The sequence below is a fragment of the Trametes versicolor genome, assembly GCF_000271585.1.
Source record: "Trametes versicolor FP-101664 SS1 unplaced genomic scaffold TRAVEscaffold_10, whole genome shotgun sequence".
Classification (NCBI taxonomy): domain Eukaryota; kingdom Fungi; phylum Basidiomycota; class Agaricomycetes; order Polyporales; family Polyporaceae; genus Trametes; species Trametes versicolor.
This window is the reverse complement of record NW_007360330.1, coordinates 644,393-666,365: the sequence shown is the minus strand read 5'-3', so window position 1 is coordinate 666,365 and position 21,973 is coordinate 644,393. Positions and strand designations below refer to the sequence as shown.

Sequence of the window (21,973 nt, the reverse complement as noted above, 5' to 3'; positions counted from 1 at the left end):
TACTAGTGTCCCGAGGACGATGCGACGCGATCGCCACCTTCAGTTCGCGCGTCTATATTTGGCAACATAATCACATCTCATGTTCCCTCCTCTAGCGATGTACATGATTCAACGGCCATAGGTACCGCTGCGGAGGCTTCCGTACTCTCTCAACGTGGAAAGGAAGAAATTATGGTGAGCGATGTTGCGCAAAACGCAGCGAGTAGGTATGTTCCCTAAAAGGTTCCTTTCAAACTCCGACCACAAAAGCGCTCATTAAGTCAGGAGCGAAAATTCCGCTTGTCTCTTCCCGCCACATCGCCATTTCACGCTTCTCTGATACTCTTGCCATGGACGTCGATATGCAGGTGAAGGAAGAGGTGGACGACAGGAAGGACCGCGAGAGAGAGCGGGAAAGAGACCGCGACGCGGATCGCGATAGGGACCGCGAGCGGGACAGAGACCGGCGCGAGCCTCGCGACAAGGATCGCGACAGAGACCGCGACCGTCGCGAGTCTGGTGCGTAACCTCACTGTTTGTGTCGTGGAGGGTGCTCACGCTGCCGGTAGGCCGCAGTCGCAGGAGCGGTGGCGACCACTGGGAGCCTGATGACAGACGCAATGGGGAGGTGAGTACCGCACCTGTCGCGCGAAAGGGTACCCCATAGGTCTTAACTACTGTATTTTAGCGTCGCCCGCGTCGTTCGCGGAGTCGTTCTCCTTCACGTCCACGGAGAAGGTCGGGTTCCCCCAGGCGCAAGTCACGGCGCTCGCATTCGAGATCTCCTAGTTCCCGCTCTCGCTCGCGCAGTCGTGACCGCAGAGCCTCCGAGCCGTTCGCACGCTCCCTCGGTGGCCCCATGAACGCCCCGCACGAAGAAGCCGTCGAGTTCGCCAAGCAAAGCAAGAGAGAAAATCGCGTCTACGTCGGTAATCTCAGCTACGATGTCAGGTACCGGGACCTGATGGAATTCATGAGGGGAGGTGGGTGGGGGAATCTCAGATCAGTTTTTTGTTACCTTTTGGTTTGGGGTACGGAGAGGGGTTACTTCGCAGGAGGAGGAGGCCGCGTCATGAGCTGCGAGATCAAGGCGAGATCGTGCGATCATTCCATCGGAGGCCGTCGTTGCACCGGAGTCTTTCGCGGGGAGGGGTTTCTTGGTTTACTGACGGGGCAACTGGTTGAGAGGATGGTTATTGATGGGAGCTTTCTTTTTGGGTTTGGTTAGCTGGTGAGGTCCTCTTCGCCGAAGTCTTAATCACTCCTACTGGCGTCTCGAAGGGTTGCGGGTACGTATTCTCCCCTAGTACGCTCGTCAAAGACTCACCGGCTCTCACAGTATCGTCGAATATGCCAACCAAGAGGATGCTCAACGCGCCATCCGTGAACTCTCTGAACAGCTCCTCCTGAGTCGTCCAGTCTTCATTCGTGAAGTGAGTCGCAGCGCATATAGTCTGTCGTACACCATTCTGACGCTGCCCAGGACCGCGAGCATGAGTCTCGTTTCGGCGCCACGCCCGTTCCGGGTAAAATTGGCATGGCCATGGCTGGACAGGGGCTGAATGCAGCACCCCCGCCTCGCCCTGCCTCTCACAACCACTTTGGTGGTTTGAACCCTGGGAACCAACTCTACGTTGGTAATGTTAGTGGCCACCAAGCTATCCATCCCCCGCTTGCCCTAATCTATCTTTCGCAGCTGCCTTACCAAGCCGGCTGGCAGGACTTGAAGGACCTGTTCCGTTCTGCTGGCAACATCATCCGGGCTGATATCAATATCGGACTGGACGGTCGCCCCAAGGGCTCCGGCACGGTCATCTTCGAGACTGCGAAGGACGCGCAGCAGGCCATCAGTGCGTTCTCTTCCCACTTCCTTTACATCCCACGATTAACTTGAATCCAGGCATGTACAATGGCTTCGACTGGTACGGACGCACCCTTGAGGTCCGCGAGGACCGATACGCAGGCCTCACTGGCCCGGGCTCGTACCGTGGCGGTGTCCGTGGCGGCGCGCGTGGAGGTCTCCGTGGCGGTCTCCGTGGCGGCGGCTTCCGCGGTGGCTTCCGGGGCGGGTTCGGTGGAGCTGCAGGTGGGCGGGACTTCTCCAGCCAAGACTTGTATGCGGACTACTCTGGGCCAGACTCTCAGGGAGGTTTGCGCTTGGGTGCATACAGCGACACCGGCGCGTATACGGCAAGTGGCGCCACCGCTCCTTATGGTGCCGCTGCTGGTGCCGCTGCCTTTGAGCCCGAGCCGTCGCAGCAGATCATGGTCCGCAACGTGAGTGTTCGGTCGTTCAGGAGCGTTTAGGTAGCATATACTGACGCTCGTGTGAAAGCTGCCGTGGTCCACTGCGAACGAGGACTTGGTCGAGCTCTTCGAAACCACTGGCCAGGTCGAGCTCGCCGAGATCCTGTACGAGGGCACGCGCTCGAAAGGCTGCGGTGTTGTACAATTTGCCCTTGTTCCGGAAGCGGAGACCGCGATCGGTACGTCTCGTCAGCTAGCTCTATCGCGTAGCTGCGGTAATAACGCCGTACCGCTTTACAGCAAAATTCCAGCAGTACATGTACGGTGGACGGCCGCTCGGTACGCACATCTCCATTTGTACATATATCCGAGCGAAGTCGCTGACCGCCCTCCCTCCGCAGACGTCCGCTTCAACGACCGCTGGCACACGTTCTCGCCCGGCGCCGCCAAGGGCGGCCAGGCGGTCCCCATGCAGGCCGAGGCCATCTAAACCGCCTCTGCGCTGTACCTATTTTCTTGTGCGGACACGTTCACGAACGCTTGCCCGCTTCCGCGATGCCTCTCGCCCCTTCTCTATGTATCTGTATCTCAGATGTGCGAACAGCAGTCCCGTCACTCATGCCCTGTGCTTATTCTACTACGATATGTTCTGCCAGTATATGCCAGTGCAATTGACATTATTGCCCTGCCCTACTCGGTCGGATGCAAGCAATATGGAACACGTGTGCAGTCTGTGCGTGATACGCACACCGTAATAGGTTGTCGGTTTAGGGCCTTCAACGTGAGCGGTTGGTCGGGGGACGTTGCTCCCGGACATGGTGTGCAGTAAGAGTCTGTGAGGCCGGGTCGAGGACGTCCACCATTAAATCATCCACCATGAGACATGTCGAAGTGTGGTTTACCGGTCGGGGGACCAAAGTGCGGAAGGGGTCACTGGCATGCGCAAATGATGAGGACGGTGAACCGATGAGATTGTGTATGTCTATGCGTATATTGGTACAAAATCAAGAAAGAAGTCCACAACTACCACGTCGTCGTACGCCCAGGCGGCGTCGCGCCGCCATTACAGAGGGATGGTAAGCACTGGGCGTGTAAGCATGGAGCCCGAGAGAGAGAAAACGTCCGCCCGCCGAGATATGTGAGAGTCGTCTGTATGATACACCTTTGATGATACACTGTTGCTGTTGCTGCTGTCCCCTCTTCGCCTTGCCGTTCGTCGCGGTCGTGATTGCGCGCCTCGCATCTATAGGCTGCTGCTGGGCTCGGCGGAGCCGGCGACGCGCACGAGGTAGAGCATGTGCTCGACGACTTCCTCGGGCGTCGTGACGTGCCACACGGCGAGCGTGCGCTTGCTGCTGTGCCCGACGGCGGTCGTGAACACCGCGTCGCGCTCGATCGCGAGGTCGACGGTCTTGAACTTCTCCGCCTCCTTGCCCGTCGCGAGGAGCGTGACGGAGAGCGGCGGGTCGAGGCGCGCGTGCGTCTCGTTGTTGGGGAACAGCAGGAGCGCGCGGAACATGTCCTCGTCGGTCTTGTCGTCGCCCGCGCAGAAGACGAACTCGGCGTCGGGGTGGAAGTAGAGGATCCGCTTGACGATCTCGCCCTTGTTAATCGCGAGAGGGCGAACCTCGAGGTTCTTCTTTCCGACCAAGACTAGATGGACGGGATTAGCACGAGTATATGCGCATATAGTCAGCAAAGTATGCGTACCTTCGATGGGCCGCTTGCGTGCGAGGTTGTTCTCGAGAAGATCCTGGCACTGATGGCACTGGAAGAGACTACGAAGGGCGTCAGCGAGGTGTATGGTGTCTGCCGTCGGATATACTTACCCCCACTCCGGATCTGCCGAACGGTAGTGCCAAGTGATCGAACTCTTTTTGACCTCGATGTGACTGCCCGTCGTGCGCTATAACGACACATGTTAGCACCTTGTCCATAGCATATCAACGGCAAACGCACCTCAGTGTAGTACTTGAAGATCTCGAGCGCCTCGCTCATCCAGCTCATGTCGAGCGACTCGGTGAAGTTGGACCACGTCGACGAGCCGGGCTCGCGGATGAAGCCACCGTGCTCGGCGGACATGCCGAGGTTCTTGATATGCCCGAGATGCGTCTCGAGGAACTCACCGTCGCGCCCAGAGATGATGTACACGATGTTCTGCGGGTCCGCAGCCAGCGTCTCGAGGGCGAGGAGCGTGTCCTTCGTCGGCGTCGCCGCACTGGGCGTCTTCACTATCGGCGCGAGCGTCCCCTGATTGTCATCGTGGCCATCAGCATACGTCAGAACATCGTCACTCGATAGCACGTACGTCGTAATCGAAGAGGAAGAGGCGCTTCTTCGCCTTGAGATAGTGCTGCTCGAGCTGGCCCTTGGGGATGAACGGGGTCTGACGCGCCATGTTCTGGCTTCCGAGACGCTCTAGAAGTTTCTTCGTGAGGATCGTGGCCCAGGTGTGCGACGTGTGCGTCGTGACGGTCTTATATAGCTGCAGGTGGCGGCGTGCCTTCTCGTCATCCGGCATTGTCAGCCCACGGTGCATGGCAGCCGCGACCTCCTGCCAAATTGAGATTCCGTGTCAGCCGCATTCGCGCCACGCACATCCAAAAGACGCACGCTCAGGTTCCATGGGTTGATCTGGAGGGCCTCAGTCATGGTGCTCGAGATGCCCATGAACTCCGACAGGATCAGCGGGCTCTTCTTAGAGCGCTCCTGCGAAATGACGAACTCCATCGAGGTGGTGTTCATACCGTCGCGAAGCGGGGTGATGACGCCCAGATCGGCAACAGACAAAAGCGCATAGAATTCGTCCTTCTTGATCGTCTGGTGGCTGTGCATATAGACCGATGAATACCGCAGAAGAAGGCCGGGTGGATAGAGTACTTACTAGTGATGCACGGGGATGAAGTCTAGCGAGCCATATTCGCCGTTGATGTGGGCGACGAGCTCAGAAACCTGCCGTTCGAGCTTGGGCGAGTCCGTCAGGGCAGGAGACGTGACCTGGATAAGGACGACGTTGCCAATCCACTGGGGGTAGTCCTGAAGCAACTTCTCGAAGGCGCGAAGCTGGAGAGAAGCGTCGTTAAGATTCATGCCAAGGCTTGCTCAATGAATATCCTGACCTTCTGAACAACTCCCTTGACAACGTCGAGCTTGTCCCGGCCGACGATGATCTTCTTGCCCTCGTATAGTGCACGCAGGGCGTTGAGCTTAGGCTCGATGCCAGGGCGAAGACTGAATCTTGTGTCAGCCTCATATAGACACCAACCCAACACCGGTACTTACATGTCCTTCGCAACGCGATTCGCGTCGACACCTACAGGGGAGTATCCGATGGCGGTGACATGCCCCTGCACATCGATGCCCCCGCGCGGCGTCACCTCGTATCCACATACCCGAACACACGAAGATGTGAAGTGCCGAGAGTACGAGTACGTCTGGAAGCAGATAAGGTTCGCGCCGAGCATGCCGTCCAGGATCTCCTTCCTGCGAGGCAGGCACCGGAATACCTCCGAACTCGGGAAGGGCGTGTGCACAAAGAGGCCGACTGCGGCGTCGGGGACTGCCTGCCGCAGGAGTGCAGGGACGAGGAGAAGATGGTAGTCGTGAATCCAGACGAGGTCTCCGGGCCGGTACACCTCGGCGACGCGACGAGCGAACGCGGCGTTGACTGCCGAGTAGGGTGCCCAGTGTGCGTCTGCAGACGCGTATTCGGTGGCGACATCTTGCCACAGCAGATAGTGGAAGAGCGGCCAGAGTGCTGTAGGCAAAAGTCATCAGTTTCTGTACCATCGTGATATCAGAGCGGGACACAGGTGATTTTGTACGTCACGCGTCGGCTGCCCAGATGGTGCAGAGGCGATGCACTAACACCCGTTGCGCATTAGGCAATTGCACAGTGTCGTTCAATCAACTCCGCGCAATTCAACGAAGCTTAAGGGGATTCGAGGTCCGGGAACCTCCCGGCACCGGCCCGACAATACAGCGACAGCGGCCGCGAGCCATGCAAGCGCACGCGCAGATCCAAGAAGCACCTAGACCACGCTACCAATCCGGTGGAGAGTGCCCGTTATCAGGCTCTAACGGTCGGATATAGGAAGGCCATATCCTCCCGGACGGAGAACGGAAGGGCGAGAGGAACGTAAACTCACTTTGCTTGCAGTATCCGTCGTAGTGCCCATGCGCGTCCTTATCGTCGAGCCATACTGGGACGTAGCGAATCTTCTTCCCGTCTTGGGGCTCGTCGCGCGACTTGTACTCGTCCAGGAGCGCCTCCAGCTCCTTCTTGTCGTCTCCGCTGAGTTCGCTCGCGGAGACCTTGCTGGTGGGAAGGTCCGAAGGGCCCGAAGAAGACTGGGCGGCAGCCTGAGGGACCGCACTTGACGAGGACTCGATGTCTCCCGTCCACCCGATGAGGATTTGCTCGTGCGTGCTCGCTAGCGAGTCGATGCCGCTGACCATCGCAGAATGGCCGTAGCGGACGTTAACAGACCATTGAGACGAAGGCGGCTCTGGGACCGCGCCGCGCGGTGCTGGAAGTGCGGAGTCGGTGTGCTCGGCCTCTACGGGGGAAGGGGGGATGTCGGACGCCTTTGCGGGAGGCGTGGCTGGAGGACTAGGGATGTCTGCTGGGCGCGCACGGCGCGAAAACGCGCAAGTAACTGGCAGGTAATGGCATACTTGAATGATGCGTCCGGAGAGTGGGACGCCCTTCTCGTGGAGCTCGGCCTCGAGTTTGCGGACTTCAGTGCGGACGTCTGCGAGGGCGACGGTGTGGTCGATGGGCCTGTGTGGCTCCGCGAAGCTGTCCATGGCGGCGGGGGAGGTGGGGGAGGGGAAGAGGGGGGTGCAGAGGCGAAAAAGGGAGCGTGAAGGTATATGTAGTCGACGGGACGCGGTATCGACTCTGCATCTCTATCGCCTTCCGCCCAATCCAGTCGTCCCGTGCGTCATCGCCTAATCCGGAAAACCCCACCAATTATGTCCAAATCTAGACCACTCTACTCACCGCCGCCCGTAGGCGCCCACAAGCGCACGTTCTCTCCATCGATGTTCTTGCGCCCTCTGTCGCGGATCCCGGGTGCAGTGTGTCTTCTGTTTGTCGAGTGCAACGTACGACCGCTTCTTCGGTGGGAAGCAACGCTCGCTTTCAGTGATCACCGCTCGTCGAAACGGACCCTCTCCTGGATGGCCCTGATACCCAGCATCAGCACATGTTTTTTTCGTAAACCTTTGGCCAGCACCCAACACATAACATGCGTGCGGCTATCAATATTCCACTATATACCTCACTCTTGAGACAACAGTCGTTCTGGGGGTACTCCTGCAGAGTTCATCGACGGTTAGGCGCAGATTTACATGTCAGCTCTTCTGCAAGATACGATACGCTCAATCAATTCTACCAATCGCGGACATCTGCTCTCTTCGAACGCAGTCTTCGAAGAACAGCCTAGATACAGAACGGTCAGCGCTTCGACAAAAGAACCCCCCGAAAAGCAGCGACCTCGCTAAAACTTCGGCGTAAGTCTGTCCGCCTTCTGCCATAACCGGTGCCGACCGTCCTTTTTGTCGAATGTCAGAACACCCAGAAAACCGCGCGCCCAGCCCGGAATGCACCCCTGACCGGGGAATACCCGTTGATGCGCGGGGTGGACGGCGCGGACGTACCGCTGCTGCTGGGATCCCAGATGTTCCACTTTCTCGCATCGGGATGTGCGCATGAGCGAACGAGCTCTGATTTCCCCCTGAGCGTCTCTAGAGCACAGACATAAATTGAGCTGAGCGAGTATCAGCACACGAATGACTCTGCCGTGCAGCTCACCGTTACATTTCGCACCGATCTTGAAGGCTTACTTCCGGTATACAAGGACCGGATTGACCGGCGTGGTGAATTTTCCTCGACATACACCTGCTCACCACCAGCGTTCATCACTCACTACTACATGATATGAGTTGTATCATGAAGTGCGTGAGTATAGTTTCATACGGGTATCACCAAGAAACGAAGCCCTAACAGTCGATATACAGCAGCTAGTACTGCGGAAGCACGATCAGCGACATAACGCGATAGCAGGTCAAGATGGAACGATAAGCAAACATAACAGCACTGGAAACCGCGTACGAACACCCAGCGTATGCCTAGTATGATCCAAAGCGCAGAGTGTCCGCTGGGACCGCACTGTCGTTGGCGCAAGTGGAGGTATCCTGACCGCCGGGGTGATCGCTAGGTCCTGAAGCTGAAGTATCATCCCAGGACCAGCTTTCGTTTGCGGGGGAACGACCAGGAGGCGGATTCATCACGCCACACCACGTGAGGGTTGCAGACGGGTCGGGAGGATGATACTGTGAGCTGACGATGAAGCTCTGGTCCACAGGGCGGTTGACGGTGAGGTGCGGAGCGCCGTCAAAGGAGGTGGATAGGTTGGAGGAGAGGGCGAGTTGGTCGCTGTATTCCGGAGACTTCAGGACAGGCGCTGTGGGCGCTGCAAGTGCATGCGTAAGGCAAACGAGACTGAATGAGGTTGTTGGACACCAACTGGGATGCGCCGACAGGGAGGTATCCTGAGTAGCTTGCACCGGGAGTCCACTGCGACTCATGCGAGTCTTCTTTTCAGCTCTGACGCACGTGTCGGCCTTGCCGTGCTTGACGCAGGTCTCGCAAGGAGTGTGTTGGCTGCATCTCTTCTTTACTGCACGGCAATTGGTGCACTGTCCGAGCGTTGGTCGATCAATTTTGCTGCAGACTGCGTAGCATATGGCGAACGAGTCCACTTACGGCTATCTCGACCCCACGGGTGCTGCGGGTCGTCTTCTCTGGAACGACAGGGGGACTCGTTACTTGCCACTCGGTGCAAACCAGGGTTTGTGCGGTCACTATGTTTTGGGCGACTGTTCCGAGTCCAGCATTTTGACCAACAGGTCCGGGTAAAGCTTGTACTGGTTGAACGAATTTTATGTCAGTCTGTACACATACAGCCGCAGATGGGTGACGCGGTGATCGAGACTCGATTGGAAGACTCACCCGCGATATGAGCTGGGTCCATATACCCGAAGGTGTTGTACACTCCCTGTCTGAGGGTACACGGGTCCAGCGGCGGCTGGAAAACGCGCCATATATACCATCTGCGAGGGGTCGTACGCCGCGTGGTAACCGCCGGAAAGCAGCGCACTGGGAGCTCCTTCGAGGGTTGTATTGATGGCCGATGGGTACTGTTCAATAGGATTATAGGTGGGGGAGACTGGAAGGATGTCGCCGCCGGAAGGGGAAAAGCGCGCATCCATCACGCAGGACGGGGGACGGGGCGGGGCGAGGCTGGGGGGTGCCGAAGGACGACGCCGACGCCTCACCACCCTTTTATACCTTTCCAGGGCACCTGGCGGTAGAGTTTGCGCGTACGTACGCCTCGCGCTGACGGGATGCGGAGAATCGCGCGAGCTGCCCCAAATTATGGAGCAGATATGCCAGACCTGGCACGGCGGCAACGGTTTTTCTAAGCTGGTAAATTCTTTGGCGTGCTTGACATTCGTAGACAGAAGGGTAAATGGGAGGGGGGTCTCAGAGACCCCCTCCGCATATCTCGTTTTGGGTTTGCAAAGCAGAAGACGCATGCACCTGAATATAGAGCCTTGGTTACTCTATTAACATAGCTGACAGGTTTACCAAGCTGAAAGGACACTGTACGCACCGTGAACGGCTTGCAGTCTCGCAAAAACGAAGGGCAAACGCACGATTCGTACATGCCCAAACCGGGAAGGGGGTCTGAGAGACCGGGCGCTTGTGCGTTTTGCTTCAGGAAATCGCGCAAGGGGGTCTGAGAGACCCCCACAATGATTGGCGCGAAAGCTTCCTTGCTTCTCTCCCACGATGGGTAGAGGGGTCATCCATATCCAGAGTGCGGAGGGCCGGTTTTGGACCATCTCGATACTGTCCGGCATGGGCATGCCGAGTGCATGGAAGCTGAGGCGGCGCGCTGGGTTGACGGACGTGTTCTGATGCGTGAGGCGAAGCAGCGGATCCCACTGAGATGCGCAGGGAAGCTCGTGTGTTCCCGAAAGTCGGCGAGGATAGGACGAGATACTGAACAGCAGAGGGTTGGACGGTAGTGGTTCAGGAGGAGAATGAGGAAGGTGCCAGGAGGATGGATGATGGATGATCTGGGAAGAGCCCGGTGTAGGCACCGAGACGGGACAGCGAAAGCCGTAGCACTAGCACGTCAACTATCGTCAAGTTAATCCTATGTCGCTTCAGTGGGGTGAAATACAAGCATGCATAGATAGTTTACCGGAATGATACTGTACAGGTGATAGACTGAATGAGTGTGGTATACACAGGGTATCAGAACAAAGCAAAACCAAACCAAAACCTTCCTCACCCCCGCGTGCCCTACTTCTCCCCCACCTTCTGCGCCCCAAGTCCCGCGGCCATCCCCGCGGCCATCGCGCTGCCCATCTGCGCCCCGAGCCCGTCGGTAGGCACGAAGACCGCCTTGGACCCGAACGCGCGCACGCGCGTGACCTCCGTCCGGCGCAGCTCCATCTCGCGCGCGAACTGGTCGACAACCCCCGCGTCCGCCGCCGCGCGCATGCGGATTGCCTCTGCCTCTGCCTCCGCGGCGAGGCGCGTCGCCTTGGCCTGTGCCTCGGCTTCGATCCGCGTGCGCTTTGCTGCTGCCTCGGCCGCGGCGACGATGCCGTACGCTTGCGAGTCGGCGATTGTCTGTGTGGAGAAGTGTCAGTAAGTGTGGTAGAGTGAGGAAGCGCGAAGGCTGACGTTCTGCGACTGGGCCTTGATGCGGGCGACGGCGAGCGCACCCTCCTCCTGCTTGATCTTGTTGCTGTTCTCCCTGTCGACGTTCTGCGAGTATAGTATCAGTGCACAAGGACTTACTCGAAAGATGGGGGCGACTTACAGCGGCCTCGACCTGTGCTTGCAATGCACGGGTAGTCAGCTTGTCCATTGTAGACGCGATGTCGCCCTTGAATTGGCGATCGATGACCGCTGTATATCGAGTCAATGAGGTCGTCTGGTAGCAGAGGAGATGTGCGTACCGAGATCCTTCATGATGATACCGTACTCGAGCGCGGCGAGGTGGAGGTCGTCCATGGCGCGCGTCCGGAGCGCATCCAAAAACGCGGAGGAAGCGTCGGTGCCGTCGTCCAGGTTGTCCGGTCCGAGAGACCGCTGCTTCACCATGGAACTGTAGTCCACTATCGGGTGCATAGCAGGAGTGAGCTCAAAGCGTGGAGAAATACGGGGATGTGAACTTACAGTGCGCGACAATCTGCGTCAAGATCGACTGCGTCTTGTCCCTGAACGCAGGTCAGGCCGGTCAAACCCAGCAACAAATCGTGCAGAGCATACCTGAGCGCATCGTAGGGCGTGTTGTACCCGTGTGTAGTCAGCTTGAGCGGCTCCGTGAGCTGCCACTTCAAATAGATCGTCAAGCTGACAGGGACCTGGTCCCGCGTGAAGCTATATCCGTCCCGTCGCTCGTCAGCCAGAGTCAAGAACAACACAAAACACCCGGCGGACGTACATATCCTTTGTCGGCATCTCGATCTGGTTCTCCCCGAGCGTGAACAGCCCACGCAGCGTCACATTCGGGGATGTGATGTAGTGCTGCCCTGCAGGGAGCAGCTCCAAATCGTCACCCCGCTGCAGAATCGCGCAGTTGTTCGCCGGGATGTTCAAGCTACAGCAGACAAAGTCAAACCGCACGTCAGCGTCAGGCAGCCGTCCCGAAGCCCCGAGCCTGAGCGCGCGCGACGTACAAGAGCGCGACGACGTAATCCTGCTTCGTGCCGGTGCCGGTGCGGCTCTGCATGGTGACCTCGTGGCTCCAGCCGAGCACGACGTTCGTGATCCTGTCCTTGATCATGGTGGGCAGGTGCGTCTGGTCGACGATCGAGAGCACGTTGTACGTGCCCTCGATCGCGTACGCGACGAAGCCCGAGTTCTTCACGACGAAGACGTGGTTCTGCGGGTCGGACACGACTGCGGCCTGGTTCTGGGACACCTGGACCACCGTGAGACCGCCGAACTCGATGACCGTGTCGGAGACTGCGTGTCGCGTGCGTCAGAGAACTCTATCGCGCGGTGTTTGTGCCGCGTACGCACGTCCTAGTGTCCCGACCCACTTGCGTGCCCACCAGTTTCGGAGAGGCATGCCAGGGTATCGTCCGGGGCGCGTTAGGACCTTGGGCAGACCACCATGGTTAATGAGGCCGATTTGTCCAGGGGTAACTTCCTTCCCAATCCAGTCCGTCGGTTTCTGCAGTTCCCCTCGGTCAGTGCGATGCTAGCCTGAGGCCGAGCACGTAAACGGACCTTGCGCGACAGGATGTGTCCGCGCCCAGCCTGTCAAATACGGAAATGTTAGACTGCGCCCGCTGCACGGAACCGAACAAGGAACCGTACGTACATTCTTGAGCTGCCTATCGAGCTTCTGCAGTGCGGCGATGAGTCCGTCCTTCTCGATCTTCACGAAGAACTGGCGGTCCTCCTCCATGTAGTCGAGCGCGGACACGAAGTTCGCTGCGCTCGCCTTGTGCGCAGATGGCTTGAACGGCTCTTCAAAACGCGCCTTCCCGTTGCCCGACACCACTGTCGACACATGGCCGTCGACCACAGTCGTTCCGTCGCCGAGGCTGGACATGACGCGAATGGGATGTTCAAGGGTGGAATGGGGCGGTGTGGTGGCGGTCGGTAGTCAGGGTCTGTCCTTGCGTGACGATGATCGACCCTGGAGAGAGTGTCGAAGCTGCTTCGTGAGAAGGTAGGTAAGTAGACAGGCTTCCCCGCACGCCCCGCGCTTTATAGTCTATTCATGGGCGTGTGCACCGCCTCAATTCCAGATCGTCAGTTGACCAGGGCGGCGTGTGCAGTGTGCACAACAACTCCGATGCATTCCGAGCTCGCCCGGCCGGCTGCCGTCGACGTCTTGTTGACAGTTGGGCAGCAGCACCGACCTCGCTTAGGCCGGGCGTGGCACCCTGATACAGCTACTTTTGCCTATTCGAGACGTTCGTGCGCTAGATGCGTTAGCAAACAAACAACTCGGCAGGCACACAATCGCCCATGGTATATGGGCGTGCACAGCTTAAGTTCGCACCTATGCACCGCCGAAGCGCACGTTTGACGCCCCATAGCGTCGAATCCATAGGGGAGTCATGTCAGTGGCGCCGCATGCCGTCGCCCGAGACGGCCCGAAAGTCGCTCCCAGGCGGCCACTCGGCCACTAGCAAGCGCACGATCGAACTCAGCTACGATAGATGAAGAAATGCTGTAGCCCAAATCCACTTACAGCACACGGTTGCGCGTGTCACCAAGTCCGGCGCATCGCAACCACGACAGTCGGGGGGAAACCCATATACAATGAATTCACAGCCGGAACGACAAACCTAATAAGCGACGACGGTCGCGACGCCTCCACTGCAGCGCATTACGCGCTAAGAGTCCACCTCCATGCTCATACTTGCATCCTCATGCGCACGCTGCGCGACATGAGGACCCGCTTCTGCCGCTACCGGGGCGCCAAGCGGAGGCGCGAACTGGCCGTTCGGAACTTGGGGCGCCACAGGCGTGACTGGAGAGCGCCCCTCCGGCGACTGCGACTTCTTCCCCTCGCGCAATTCACGCATCTTGCGTGCCGAGGGGTTGAAGTACCCGCACTTTGGACACACGTATTCTGCGGATGAAACGTCAGTGACACATGTTGAGCCACCGGAGCTGAAGCATTACTGACGTGCGTCCTCCCACACGCTCTCCTTGACAAGTCCATTGTGCGAGAAGCACTTCTGGCAGATGAGCGCGTAGCGCGAACCCGTAGCTGTTGTAGACCCGTCGTCATCTCCGAGGATGGCGTCCGCAAGCTTGTCAAACCATTGCTTGCGCGGAGGCGGAAGAGGCCGTTGCGGAGAAGCTGTGCGGCGCGAGTTTAGCGTTCAATCGCGCCTGCCGGCACCATGAAGACATACGAGATAGCTGCTGCTTAAGCCCGGGCGACATGGTCCTGGCAATAGGCGTCTGAGGCATAGCCTGCGGATTACGTTGAGGAGTTTGTGGGATAGGCTGCTGAATCCGGCCTTGTTGGCCTTGGGGCGGAATACGCTGGCGGAGGCCGGCAGGAGTGTCTGGAGGAGTAGGGCCTGGTCCGCCTTCGTAGCGCTCGATGAGGTTTCGCATAGAGTAGTAGTTCGTCTTCTGCTTGACTTCTTCGATCTTTTCCCGCTGCAACTTCCGCAGCTTCACCAGTGCCTTCTCTGTAGATAACCACGTTAAGTGCTTCCTTTTCGAAGATAATGCGGCGAAGAATCGGTGACCAGTGCTACGAATGCACTAATGTCCACTCGGCACAGGCCTCGCCTCAAATGTCTTCTTACGCACAAGAGAGCATACTTCAGCGCGCCCCTCGGCATATCAACAGCTGAGCTTCGCAAATGCTCGTGCAGCTAAGGTCAGGTAGCGAAACGGCCATCTTCCAGGCATCGACAAGTATTGAATCGGGGCACGTGGCTATATGCATGCCTTACAGGCTAGTTGTGCTCGGGCGAAGGTGAGACGCAGCTAGCCTGCAGACAAACACTATTGACACGTTGTGTACAGTGCTTGACGTCGTGCAGACAACATGTCAATAACGTCTGCGCATATGGAATTCGAGGCAAGGGCATTCTTGAGGCATATGAACAGCTCGCACAGTAGACGCGTCGCTCACCTTCTGCATCTCCTATGCGGGTATACCAAATTTGCACAATCCTCCTGATGAACAAAATACTGCGCGCACATAGCATGTCAAGGTTGAGTGTATGTGCATCGAGGTCGGGACGTACACAATCGGACCCAAGAACACCGGCACGCCTTCCACCGTCTTCTCAAACTGGCTATTCCTCTTGTGCGCGGTGAGGGTCGGGAGGAAGTCCTTATACCACATGCTCGTGTAGACAATCCATAGGAGAATGGCGTAGACGGAGAACAGAAGCGTGGCGCGACGCTCACGCAACCGGATTTCGGACAGGTGAGTCTGTCGCTTCTGGATGTCGGTCGAGAGCGCAGCGAGCACCTGCTCGTAATCGTCGGGCTGGCTCTGCGAATGAAATTGAGTTTCATGTATGTTGCGCGGATCTATTTTGAACATACCTTCTTGAACCACCCGCTAAAGAGACCCATCTTGCGAGGGTAGTGTTGAGATTACAGAGTTCGTCGGCGTCGTACCAAGGCAGAAACGCGACTAGAATACAGCGGGGACAAGGAGTGGCGGCGGCAGCAGGGCGATGGACAGAGTACGAGGGCAAGGTGGCTTTTCCGGCGAGCGCTGGCCACGCGCTACGTCAAGCCTTTCCACCCCACGTGATACACGCGTCGCACACGCGTGCCACTGCAGGCGTCTCTTTCCCTCTTGCTCCGCAACCACCATGTTCTGCCACTCAGACTGCTATGTCGACGTCGAGGACGCAAGGCCCCTACTCACGAAGCTTTGATGTAAAAAAATTGTGAATCATGGGAAAATTCGCGGTCATGTCGAAAACATCGTTAGTCTCTCTTCCCATCAGCTTCAATCCTCACGTCCACCTCCTTCTCGTCCTCTTCTTGCATGACCTCTACATCCCGAGCGGTCCGTCTTCGCTCTACCGTGCGTCCTCCTGGGCTGCTCCAAACACCCCCAGTGATGCCACCCTTCTCGAAGATGTGGTCGACGTCTTCGAGTTCCAACCCCTTCGTCTCCGGGAAGAAGATGTACACGAGCGGCACCCAAAGCGCGTTGAAGATCGCGAAGATGATGAAGACACGCCAGTTTATGTTGGCGATCGCGGGAGGCGTCATCTCCACCACTGCGAAGACACACATCCAGTTGAAGAACGACGAGATCGCAGAACCCCGCGCGCGGATCCGCGTAGTGGTGATCTATACAAGAGAGTCATTATTCCGCACACCGTAGAAGCAAATTATGACTCGCCTCTGCTGGATAGAGCCAGGGCTGTCCGAGAATACGGTTGGTTTGATATGTATGTGCAGACGGAGTACTCACAATGGGTAGATAGCCGATTCCGAGGAATATCTGGAAGATGAATACCATCGCTGTTGCACCGTAAGCGGCGCCCTTCGTTCCGATGGACAGCAAAATCGATGCTAGAATGAAGCACACAGATAGTCCTGTGGCGGATATCATCAAAAGCGCACGTCGTCCGAAGCGGTCAACGGTCTGCAGCACGACATGAGTCTGGTCCAATTTTTCGCAAAGACGAGCTTACCCAAAGCGGGATAAACGACGCGATCATGTAAGTGACTGCCGTGAATCCCCCTAGGATGAGAGACAGATTTCTTGACATCCCCATCGTATTCTGGTAGACAACAGGTGCCAGGTAGCTACATATCGCGTCAGTCTATGAGTATGTCGCGACGATTTCTCGCGTACTTGATCATGTTGGCCCTATCCGAAAGTCAGCACGCATATTCTCTCTGAAACAAACGACCACATACCCAGTAAATTGTTGCATAACGTTGACCCCGATGCACAGGCATATGCGCCTGAAGTTGCCAAGGGGCCCGCCTTGAAGCAGCTCGCGATAACGGAAGGGACCTCCCGCGCTCTCCTGCGCCAAGGACAGTTCGATCTCCTTGCGCTTCGCGACGACGTCCGGATGGCTTGCAGAATCACGGTCCTCCAGCTGTGCGAGGATGCGGGCGCCTTCCTCTTCGCGGCCATGTGCCATGCACCAGCGCGGACTGTCCGGGAGCACTGCGACTTGCAACAGGAGGCAGAGCGCGAAGACGGCCTGGAAACCTGTTCGCCGTACGTCTATCATTGACCACCCCTTTTCGAGATATGCATGTGCTTACCGATGGGAAGTCTCCACTGCGCAGGTCCATCCACGAAGGACATTCCATAGTCCAGCCAATATGCCTAGACATATGGACGTCTAGTCAATGTGACTCCCATAACGGACGAGGATCACTCACAAAGACAAGTCCGATGATGGTCACGGTAGAGTTCAGGCAGACTAAGGCCCCTCTCACCAATCCTCCGCACGTTTCGCTCTGGTACACCGGAATGGACGAGGAGTTGAAGCCGTTTCCCTATACTCTGATAAGCTAGGCGGACTTAAAGGAGGCTGGGTTACACGTACAATTCCTGTCACAATCCTCCCGACGTAAAGCTGAGCTAATGTTGTCGAGCTAGTCAGGATCGCCTGTGATACAGTCTATCAACGACGACCAGCCTTCGACGTAAGATAGAGCACGTACGGTTCCGATGAGCATGGTTATCGCGCCCGCCATAATCATACGCTTGCGACCGATGCTCTCACCCCAGAAGAACGTGATCAAACTTCCAACCGCGCAGCCGATATCCTGCAAAACCAGACGGAGGTGAGTCGTTCTGCGTTTGAGGGTCCACTCATGCGTACATATATCGCTACCTAGAGGCACGTCAGCAACGCGTTAACAGCAGCGCATACATCCACGTACGATGGTCCCCTGCGTTGTAGGGTCGGGGTTCCCGAAATCCCTTCCGAACTGGTTGTCTGCTCCTATCTACAGCGCCGACTCAGCATGCCGCGGCGGTAAACGGCGCTCCATATACGCACAATCCCTGACATTACACCCTGGTCGTAGCCCAGGAGGAGGAATCCCTGGCAGCAACATGCTATAACAAGACCCCATACAACGTCAGTCGCGCTGCCGTGGCGTTGGCAGAATCTGCCAGTCTGAATGCGCACCTGTGATTGCCCACACGAGATACTTTCCCCGCAACGGCATGATCCACATATTGGCCTACACTTCCTTCGTGGTCGTCGTTCAACTTCGTGATCCAAGGGGTCGACGTGAATCCAGGACACAGAGGCGAGTCCTCGCAAAGATGGGCGGTTTCGCAGTCCCTAAACACGCACGCCCTGCGTTCCCCACGGGGTACGAGGTATATACCCCGCAAGTGAGGGCGCTCATCATAGGTACGGCGTTCACGTGAAGCAGCAGTATGTTCCACTCGAACGGCTTAGGACGGTCCTGTCTCTAGGCGGCGGCCCGGGGGCGTCAGCGGATGGGGAGCTGGCATGATATGCACGACGTCGGATGACCTGGATGAGCTTGGGTGGGTGCAATTGGTGTGAGAAATGATCAGTGCTCCGCGGACGGGTTGTGCGAGGGACGGCGGGGTGGTCACTTGACCGCGCTGTGATGTGCGAGCCTCAGACTGCGAAGTTCCTGTGGATATTCCTATGATTGCAAAGAGAACAGGGCGTTTCAACATATCTCGAAAACGATTGACACAACTCAAAAGACGTAATGTTTGATTGCAAACGGGAGCCCCTTGCATAGGTATACCAACGACCCTTGCGACGTAGCCTGACGGGCGCGGTCAGCCATGTTCTCAATATCTCCGACGATATTCCAGGCGAGGCTCACCATAAAACACTCACCAGGACTATCGTGCATTCCAGCGTATGCCAGCGTTCCCTACTCCTCTCCCGGGAGCGTCGTTCGCAACAGCATATACTCATCCCACAACTCATCCGGCTTCTCCTTAATTTCCTTCTCTTTCGTCAACCCGAGCACTACCTTAGCATCCGCTATTCCGTGGCCTTCCTCCGCTCGCTTCACGTAGTCGGCGATCGTGGAGACCCATTTCCGCGCGATGCCGACCTGGTCGCCTTCGAGGATGGGCAACCGGATCATCCACAGCGAACGGTCAGTGCCGTGTGTAACATAGCCTACAGACTCAAAGGTGAGCGACGTCCTTCCGTTTGTCTGGTCGTACGTACCGAACGGCCGAACCTGCTCTGGCGTCCACGCAATCTCGTACCTCACCACCGGATAGCCTGCGTTCACCAAATCGCGCGCAAGCAGCCTCACAGGCAGATGGACCTGCCCCTCCGCCAACAGCCTTCCAAATACCTTCTTCACCTCCTCCGAGTCCGTCGGTAGCTTCCCGTACACCTCCAGCATCTTGTGTACGACCTCTGCCCTGTAGTACCGCTCGAGGCTGACCTCGATGTCCCCGGGCACTTTCACGGGGTGCGAGAGCGAGTAGATGTACCACTCCTCGGTGAGGTCCCCAACGACGACCGCGCGCACCCCATGCGCCTTCAGGCCCGCCGCGAACCCGCCCGTGCGCTGCCACTCCATAGTATCCGAGGCCCCGATCCAAGAGGGCTCCCAGGCACCGCGGAAGGTACCGTACACGGCGCCGAGCGCGTCGTTCTCGATCGCGTAGGTGATTGCAGACCAGGGCACGCGATGGGTGTCCCGCAGCGTGGCGAGGATGTCGGGGGACTTGGCGTCGAGAAGCAGTGAGCGGCAAAATGCTTCGAACTGGGGACGGGATTCGGCAGGGGTCTTGGGCGTCGTGCTAGGGCGTGATGTAAGTCAACATCAGACGCATGAAAAAACCGATGAAACTGACACGATCGCGTTAGACTCTAATATGGCCGTCTGGAAGGGCGCCTTTTCGCCATCGGGAAGGCGAGATGCATGGTGCAGCAGCTGGTGCACGGAATGCGCGCCTGTCAGAATCGTAGTGTCAATGGCTACCTTAGCAAAACGCATACATGGATGCCATACCTGCGGACAACCCAGTGATCTGAACATTGTCGGGATCTCCGCCGAACGCCTTGATATTATCGCGGATCCAAAGCAACGCGAGCCACTGGTCCTTGAACCCAAAGTTTCCGTCGATCTTCGGCTCGTCGCTGGCGAGGAAGCCAAACGCTGAGAGCCGGTAGCCTATGTTGACCCAGACCTCGCCGCGCTCTGCTGCGACGAATTGTGCCTGCGCGCTCAGGCCGTGCGGGGACCCGAATTGCAGGAACCTGAGAGTTGTCGATGTAAACCCTGCGAAAGAGTCCGGGTATATGCGTGTGAACGTACCCTCCGTGGATATAAACCTTCACGGGAAAGTTGCCTTGGGCCGGGAAGGAGGGCGGCGCGACGATGTTCACGAACAGCCTAGTAAACACATCAGCTTGATCACTCTCACTTGTTCAAGTTGTTGTCTTACGGGTCCTCGCTAGGCTCGCCAAGCCCAACCTTGTCCTCGAATGGTATGCCTTCAAGAAACGTTAACCTGTTGTAGTAGATCGCGGTGAGGTAGATCACATACCTGCAGCTTGTCCGTCATTCTTCGGCTGGGCAGCATCTACGCATAAGTCACTATAATCAGTACGAGGTCAGGGGCTTTTAGAACCGATCACCTACATTTGCTTTCCAAGATGTATTCCTTATCTTCGTATCGAAAGTCTGCTGGGAGAGGGACAGGGTCCGCGAACCTCACAGGCGGCAGTGCGTATGGCACCTCTGGATAGATTACGGTCAGTGTAAAGATCGCAGAAGTAGATCCAACACCGCGCCGCAGAGATTGACGCACCCAGGAAGACCGCAGCTCCATTAGCTGCGCGGCGACCGCGGATGGTGCCATGCTGCGTCTCTACGGTGACCTTCGCGCCCGATTGCGCTAGCTCTTCTTGCAAGTGAACTCGAGACATCTCCGTCTCTCAAGTTCGTGAGGTCAGCGATGGAGGGGAGGGCGGGGTTGCTAGCACCCCTGAAGCGTATATCCCTGGATGTCGTGCTCGAACGCAAAGGTCAGGAGACTGCAGTGGGAGTGGCCTGGCATATATTTGGAAGAACGGCCCGGGAGGTATCTTATCTGAAAACGGAAGCTCTTTCGCGCTATCCAGCGTAAAGGATGTCCCTAGCTGCTCGCAGCCATGACAGCAGGGATTGTGACAATGCTGCTGCTGCTGCAGTCGTGTTGCACTGCGGCCACCGTGGAGCGATGAAGCGATGTGTGTACGCAGCCTCCTAACCCCTTTTGACATATTCGCGGCGGTAATCTATGTGGGGAAGATGATACCGTACGCAGCTCTTGGAAAGTCAAAACATGATCAAGGCACCATACTACGGGCCTTTCCGAGCGTTCAAATTAGAGAAGTGGCTTCTCATGCGGCTGGCTCCAGGAGATGTCACCTGAAATGTTTTCCTAAAGCACATGCCACGCACGATATACGCCTGCGACATGGTAAACCTGCAGCACAAGGTGAATCGTCAACAACGCGGCGGTACCCAATACTGTAGTGCCTTACAAGTATAATCCTACCACTCGGTTATCCCCGCGCCACATGCATGCATTTCAGGCATAGGAGAACTGAAACCAAGCTTAGGCTGCAGAGAAGGTCGACTAGAAACTGTGGGGTAGCTGGAGCCCCTCATTTGCATTCGATGGGGTACGAGTCTACGACTAGTATGGTGTGCAGCCTATTATGAATGGAATCAGCAGGAACACTCGAATAGTAACCGGATACGGACGTACCTTGTGTCCTCGTGCATCGTCCTTCCCGAACACAATTGGATTATCCACTGCTCGCAAATCGAGAAGCATGCCGTGTCGAGCGACCTTCTCACCACTCAAGTCGCTCTGGGCACCATCATCCTGGAGACCGTACCAAGTCCAGAATCACCAGCTGGAGCCGTACTGAATGGGACGGGCTTTAGAAGTTACTCGAGCAGAGGGGCCCAACTAGATCCGATCACGACAGAGAGGGTCGGCCTAAGCGAGAAGGTACCAGGCGCAAATCGATTTCCGCCGCAGCCAAGCTCTCTCACTCCCGCTGGCCTGTGATTTGTGCAATCAACTGCTCGCAAGATCTGACCAACCTTGCGAAAAATTGGCCCTGCGCACGCTGCAGCACACCGCATCGCCGAATGGCGCCGTCGGCAGCAGTGATGGGCGTCGTCGGGCGGCATCCCCCGAGCGACGGC

At 57.3% G+C, this 21,973-nt stretch overlaps 7 protein-coding genes across 7 annotated transcripts; 1 reads left to right on the top strand and 6 right to left on the bottom strand.

The window, feature by feature from the left end:
* The first annotated feature begins 264 nt into the window (after window positions 1-264).
* TRAVEDRAFT_30828 (RNA-binding domain-containing protein) lies at window positions 265-2,916 on the top strand. Its single transcript, XM_008043596.1, has 11 exons — window positions 265-498; window positions 549-607; window positions 668-962; window positions 1,208-1,268; window positions 1,319-1,412; window positions 1,463-1,621; window positions 1,676-1,829; window positions 1,880-2,256; window positions 2,315-2,465; window positions 2,527-2,565; window positions 2,628-2,916. The coding sequence occupies exons 3-11, from the start codon at window positions 839-841 to the stop codon at window positions 2,714-2,716; spliced, it is 1,248 nt and encodes a 415-aa protein (XP_008041787.1). The 5' UTR covers window positions 265-498; window positions 549-607; window positions 668-838; the 3' UTR covers window positions 2,717-2,916.
* Window positions 2,917-3,179: 263 nt separating this feature from the next.
* Window positions 3,180-7,041, bottom strand: TRAVEDRAFT_153104 (trehalose 6-phosphate phosphatase). Its single transcript, XM_008044002.1, has 10 exons — window positions 6,375-7,041; window positions 5,509-5,983; window positions 5,346-5,457; window positions 5,111-5,289; window positions 4,840-5,053; window positions 4,535-4,780; window positions 4,186-4,476; window positions 4,056-4,132; window positions 3,937-4,004; window positions 3,180-3,879 (listed from the first exon to the last, which is right to left on the bottom strand). The coding sequence occupies exons 1-10, from the start codon at window positions 7,033-7,035 to the stop codon at window positions 3,470-3,472; spliced, it is 2,733 nt and encodes a 910-aa protein (XP_008042193.1). The 5' UTR covers window positions 7,036-7,041; the 3' UTR covers window positions 3,180-3,469.
* Window positions 7,042-8,361: 1,320 nt separating this feature from the next.
* TRAVEDRAFT_50941 (uncharacterized protein) lies at window positions 8,362-8,820 on the bottom strand (the record flags this gene model as incomplete). The annotated part of the gene is made up of 2 exons (XM_008043754.1): window positions 8,362-8,705; window positions 8,760-8,820. 2 exons carry the CDS (start codon window positions 8,818-8,820, stop codon window positions 8,362-8,364), a joined length of 405 nt encoding a protein of 134 aa, XP_008041945.1.
* A 1,655-nt stretch (window positions 8,821-10,475) lies between these two features.
* TRAVEDRAFT_153101 (band 7 domain-containing protein) lies at window positions 10,476-12,962 on the bottom strand. Its single transcript, XM_008044001.1, has 11 exons — window positions 12,645-12,962; window positions 12,551-12,580; window positions 12,341-12,494; window positions 11,995-12,283; window positions 11,760-11,915; window positions 11,585-11,695; window positions 11,492-11,532; window positions 11,272-11,430; window positions 11,133-11,221; window positions 10,994-11,077; window positions 10,476-10,939 (listed from the first exon to the last, which is right to left on the bottom strand). Exons 1-11 carry the CDS (start codon window positions 12,876-12,878, stop codon window positions 10,607-10,609), a joined length of 1,680 nt encoding a protein of 559 aa, XP_008042192.1. The 5' UTR covers window positions 12,879-12,962; the 3' UTR covers window positions 10,476-10,606.
* Window positions 12,963-13,581: 619 nt separating this feature from the next.
* On the bottom strand, window positions 13,582-15,511 carry TRAVEDRAFT_60246 (uncharacterized protein). Its single transcript, XM_008044000.1, has 6 exons — window positions 15,359-15,511; window positions 15,052-15,305; window positions 14,937-14,995; window positions 14,200-14,484; window positions 13,968-14,144; window positions 13,582-13,910 (listed from the first exon to the last, which is right to left on the bottom strand). The coding sequence occupies exons 1-6, from the start codon at window positions 15,386-15,388 to the stop codon at window positions 13,672-13,674; spliced, it is 1,044 nt and encodes a 347-aa protein (XP_008042191.1). The 5' UTR covers window positions 15,389-15,511; the 3' UTR covers window positions 13,582-13,671.
* Window positions 15,512-15,709: 198 nt separating this feature from the next.
* TRAVEDRAFT_30823 (general substrate transporter) lies at window positions 15,710-18,091 on the bottom strand. Its single transcript, XM_008043595.1, has 14 exons — window positions 17,938-18,091; window positions 17,806-17,864; window positions 17,687-17,752; window positions 17,626-17,637; window positions 17,465-17,569; window positions 17,347-17,409; window positions 17,180-17,296; window positions 17,060-17,123; window positions 16,700-17,003; window positions 16,635-16,649; window positions 16,471-16,585; window positions 16,248-16,421; window positions 16,176-16,196; window positions 15,710-16,123 (listed from the first exon to the last, which is right to left on the bottom strand). The coding sequence occupies exons 1-14, from the start codon at window positions 17,975-17,977 to the stop codon at window positions 15,752-15,754; spliced, it is 1,527 nt and encodes a 508-aa protein (XP_008041786.1). The 5' UTR covers window positions 17,978-18,091; the 3' UTR covers window positions 15,710-15,751.
* Window positions 18,092-18,673: 582 nt separating this feature from the next.
* On the bottom strand, window positions 18,674-20,726 carry TRAVEDRAFT_172435 (carboxylesterase; the record flags this gene model as incomplete). The annotated part of the gene is made up of 9 exons (XM_008043999.1): window positions 20,580-20,726; window positions 20,411-20,509; window positions 20,316-20,351; window positions 20,214-20,262; window positions 20,084-20,161; window positions 19,778-20,025; window positions 19,620-19,719; window positions 18,979-19,565; window positions 18,674-18,927 (listed from the first exon to the last, which is right to left on the bottom strand). The coding sequence occupies exons 1-9, from the start codon at window positions 20,695-20,697 to the stop codon at window positions 18,674-18,676; spliced, it is 1,569 nt and encodes a 522-aa protein (XP_008042190.1). The 5' UTR covers window positions 20,698-20,726.
* Between the last annotated feature and the right edge of the window lie 1,247 nt (window positions 20,727-21,973).